Source organism: Fukomys damarensis, unplaced genomic scaffold (genome assembly GCF_012274545.1).
Source record: "Fukomys damarensis isolate Sample0158 unplaced genomic scaffold, DMR_v1.0_HiC HiC_scaffold_16, whole genome shotgun sequence".
NCBI lineage: Eukaryota > Metazoa > Chordata > Mammalia > Rodentia > Bathyergidae > Fukomys > Fukomys damarensis.
The window spans coordinates 88,542,496-88,546,609 of NW_022900928.1; the positions used below are offsets into that span (position 1 = coordinate 88,542,496).

At 55.5% G+C, this 4,114-nt stretch overlaps 1 protein-coding gene across 1 annotated transcript in view; it reads left to right on the forward strand.

The window, feature by feature from the left end:
- Atg9b (autophagy related 9B) overlaps positions 1-4,114 on the forward strand; it is a 16,105-nt gene that overhangs the window by 1,953 nt on the left and 10,038 nt on the right. Inside the window, exons 3-8 of the mRNA XM_033763962.1 lie at positions 6-491; positions 592-635; positions 787-851; positions 1,042-1,203; positions 2,267-2,408; positions 3,694-4,101. Of these exons, the coding sequence (XP_033619853.1) occupies positions 6-491; positions 592-635; positions 787-851; positions 1,042-1,203; positions 2,267-2,408; positions 3,694-4,101 (1,307 nt within the window). The remainder of the gene's footprint in view (positions 1-5; positions 492-591; positions 636-786; positions 852-1,041; positions 1,204-2,266; positions 2,409-3,693; positions 4,102-4,114) is intronic.

Below are 4,114 nucleotides of genomic sequence, written 5' to 3' on the forward strand. Positions count from 1 at the left end.
GGGAGACCCGGGCTCCATGCCCCTGGTCCCCATGCTGCCGCCACTGCCTGCTCCTCCAGGTCGGGGACCTGGGGGAGGGAGGATCTCTGTCTTCTCTCTTCCCTCTGCTCCCCATACAAGAAGCTCCCCCACTTCACTGTTCCCTCCTACCTCTGGCTCCCTGTGCCTGGGTCTACAGGGGACAGGGGCTTCTCAGACCTACCACACTGCCCTGCCCATCCCAGCCACCCCCCCAAAACGGGCACAGTCTACATCAATGCCCAGCTGTGCTTCCCCCTCCTGGGGACCCCAGTCCATCCCCTCCCTGGCCTCGTCCACCCCCTCTCCCTCACACCGCTGCGCCCAGGACCCTGGTGGGCTTCGGATGGGCCGTCTGGTCTCAGAGCAGGATTACGAGAGGCTGGAAGACTGTGACCCCGAGGGGTCCCGAGACTCACCCCTCCATGGGGAGGAGCAGCAGCCCTTACTTCACGTGCCTGAAGGGCTTCGGGGTGAGGATGGGGAAGGGGCTGAGGGCTTGGGACTAGCTTGGCCTGGCTGGGACTTAGTGCTGGGGTCACAATGTCTTGACGTGGTCCTCTCTGTCCCCAGGCTCCTGGCATCACATCCAGAACCTGGACACATTCTTCACCAATATATCCTTTGTGCTTGGCCACTGGAGGTGGCATGGAGCTGGCACGTCCTTGGCAGGGGGACTCTGAGGGTGCAGTGGGCTTGTGGAGGAGTGAAAGGCAGTTTCCTCAGGACAGGCACAGTGCCTTGGGTTTCTTTCTTGACTCAGGCCACGTCTACAGCTACCACCAACGGAATGGCTTCACCTGTATCCTTCTGGAGGACGTCTTCCAGCTGGGGTGAGACGCTGTCCCAGTCCTGAGCTCAGACCTCTGGCCCAGCCCCTGACCCCCAGTGTCTTCCTTCCTTAACAGCAGCTACTGCTCCTAGTCTGTCTAACTTGTGCCAACCTGAGGCTCTGAAGGGCACAAGGGATGGGGGGACCCTCAGGCCTGATCACCGCCTGGTCCCCACACCCTCCTCCCATAGACAATTCCTTTTCATCGTCACCTTCACAACCTTCCTCCTTCGCTGCGTGGACTACGACATTCTCTTCGCCAATCAACCAAACAACCATACAAAACCCTGGCCGGTCCAACGCAAAGTGGCCTTGTCAGATGCCATCCTACCCTCTGCCCAGTGTGCAGAGAGGTGAGTGATAGCCAGGAGGAGTCCCCACCCTATGAAGCCCACCTTAGGGGTAGAAGAGCAGAGAGTAGCACTCTCCTTGCCCTTTAGTCTAGATCAGCAGTTCTCAAAGCCTTTGGCCTTAGGACTTAAAATGTGTTGTTGTTGCTTTTGTTTGTTTGAGACAATGTCTCATGGTTCAGACTGGCCTTAAACTCATGGTGATCCTCTTGCCTCAGCCTCCCAAGTGCAGGGATTATAGCTATGAGCCGTAACACCTGGCTTAAAGTATATTTAAAAAATTTTTGTGTGGGTGTATATGTGTGGTGCTGGCCATTAAACCCAGGACCTTCACACTGAGCTGCATCCCTAGACCTTTTAGTTTTTTTTGAGACAGGGTCTCCCTATGTAGTTGAGACTGACCTGGAACTCACTATGTAGCCCAGGCTGGTCTCAAACTCACAGCGATCCTCCTGCCTCAGCCTCCCGAATGCTGGGATTACAGGCATAAGCCACTACATCCAGCCTCCCCAGACCTTTTAAACATTTTTTTGGAGACAGGGTCTCAAGAAGTCACTAACAGCCAGGGATGTAGCTCAGTCTGCCTGGCAAGTGGGAGGCCCTGAGTTTGATTCCTGGTTAAAAAAAAAAATGTCCAGGTGAGGCTAGAACTGTCCGCCTTCTGCAGAACTGAGATTGGCTTTAAGTGTGTTTTTGTTTGTTTTTATGAAGGAAGATATTGCTATGTAGTCCATACTGGCCTTGAACTCCCTCCTGGGAGTGCTGGGCTTATAGGTATATACCACTATGCCTGGCCTAAATGTATTTTTTTCTTAAAACAGGGTCTAAACATGTGACATCTTAGCATATCCTATAGAGTCTGGAAAACACTGCATACTTGTGGGAGAATGATATTGCAAATAGCAGGAAGCACCAGTGTTGTTTGCAACAAGTGTTAGCTTTGTAGACACTTGTGAGTTCCTCTTTGGGGACTCCTCTCTGGACCCCACTCTGAGACCTGTCACCTGCTCCTGGTATTGGTCTCCTCTAAGTTTCTCACTGCCCACATACCTGTGACTCCACACAGGATCCATGCCAGCCCCCTGCTGGTCTTCCTCCTCATCCTGGCTGCCTGCTACTGGCTGTTCCAGCTGCTTCGCTCCCTCCGCAACCTCTTCAGCTACTGGGACATCCAGGTGTTTTACAGGGAGGCCCTGCACATCACTCCGGTGAGCTGCACAGGCACTGTCTGCTGTGAGAAGGTGGGGATTTAGCTCAGTGGCGCTGCACCTGCCTTGCAAGTGCAAGGTTCGAACCCCAGTACTGAGGTGGTGGCGGGAGAGCAGCCTCATCGTACTGGGCGCAGGAGGTAGGCACTGCCACTTGGGGAGTAGAGCCTTTGCCCTGTGCAACTTCCTTTATTTAAAAGGATCATGGAATATGACTTAGAGTCACATGTTTGTGGTGAAAACAATGAGTGTTGAGGGGAAGGGCTGCCTAGAGCAGTAGGAATATAGGCTGGGCTTGGAAGGTCAGGATGGGGCCAGGAAGGGCGTTCCAAACTCGAGTGTAAGACAGTGGGGAAAGCAACGGGCATGGGCAGGACTTTGCCACCCTGAAACTGATCCTGAAGGGGCCTTGTTGTCTTTGTCACTGTCCCCTAGTTGTGCTATCTGCCTGCTCTTCCTTTCTTCTCTTTCTTGCTGCTGCTGCTGCTTGTTCTAGACCTCAGTAGCACAAGTCTCTTGCTCATCCTAGGAAGTACAGGGCCTTTGGAACAGCCCTCCCCTGCCCTGAAGGGAGGGTTCTAGAAGGTGGTGGAATAGGGGGACACCAGGCACAGAGCGGAGAGGAGATAGGAGGCTGGCGGAGCAGATGGATAGTGGAACGATGACTATTGCTCCTCCAGGGGGCTGCTGACCCCTCTCTTCCTCTTTCCTTCTATTCTCTTTTGTTCCTTCAGAGGAAGTGGAGACACTGGCATGAGCTGGAGAGGCTGCCTGGGGCTAAGATGGGGTCTGCAGCTCTTTAGGGAGTTCTGACTGTGTCCTCACATGGACATAGCCAGGGTCCTGGGAAGGCTAATGTGATGACAGAGTGCAAGTGACCAGGAGAGGGGTGGCATGGGGATCTCAAAACTCACCAGCAGGTGGAGAGGACTGGGGTCCAGAGGAAGTGGAAAAGAGAGGTTCCCCCAGGAGCTGCCAACTCTTAAGGTGCTGAGCCAGGTCAGATACCCAAAGCCTGCTAAAGAGGTGTCACTAAGAAGCACATGACTAATGGCCATCTGAGTGGCAAGGATATCAGGTATGGAGCAATTCAGAAAAGAAGAGGAAGTCACAAGTGCTACAGTTAGTGGCAGTGTAGGGGCAGACAAAACGCCAAAAAGTGGCTGGCAGCAGTGGACCTAGCTTTGGTCTTGGTGAGTTGAGCAGGGTGTTGGGCCCCACTGGGCAGCATCACTGAGGGGAATCAGGGCCGCTGGTGCTCACCACTGCCCCTCTCCTCACGTAGGAGGAGCTCAGCTCCGTTCCCTGGGCAGAGGTCCAGTCGCGCCTCCTGGAGCTTCAGCGGAGTGGGGGTCTGTGTGTGCAGCCCCGGCCGCTGACCGAATTGGACGTACACCATCGCATCCTGCGCTACACCAACTACCAGGTGGCACTGGCCAACAAGGGCCTGCTGCCGGCCCACTGTCCGCTGCCATGGGGAGGCAGCGTCGCCTTCCTCAGCCGTGGCCTGGCACTCAATGTCGACCTGCTGCTCTTTCGTGGGCCCTTCTCACTCTTCCGCGGGGGCTGGGAGCTGCCTGAAGCCTATAAGCGCAGCGACCAACGAGGCGCCCTGGCGGCACGCTGGGGGCGCACGGTGCTGCTGCTAGCCGCCGTGAACATGGCCCTGAGCCCGGTGGTGCTGGCCTGGCAGGTGTTGCATGCCT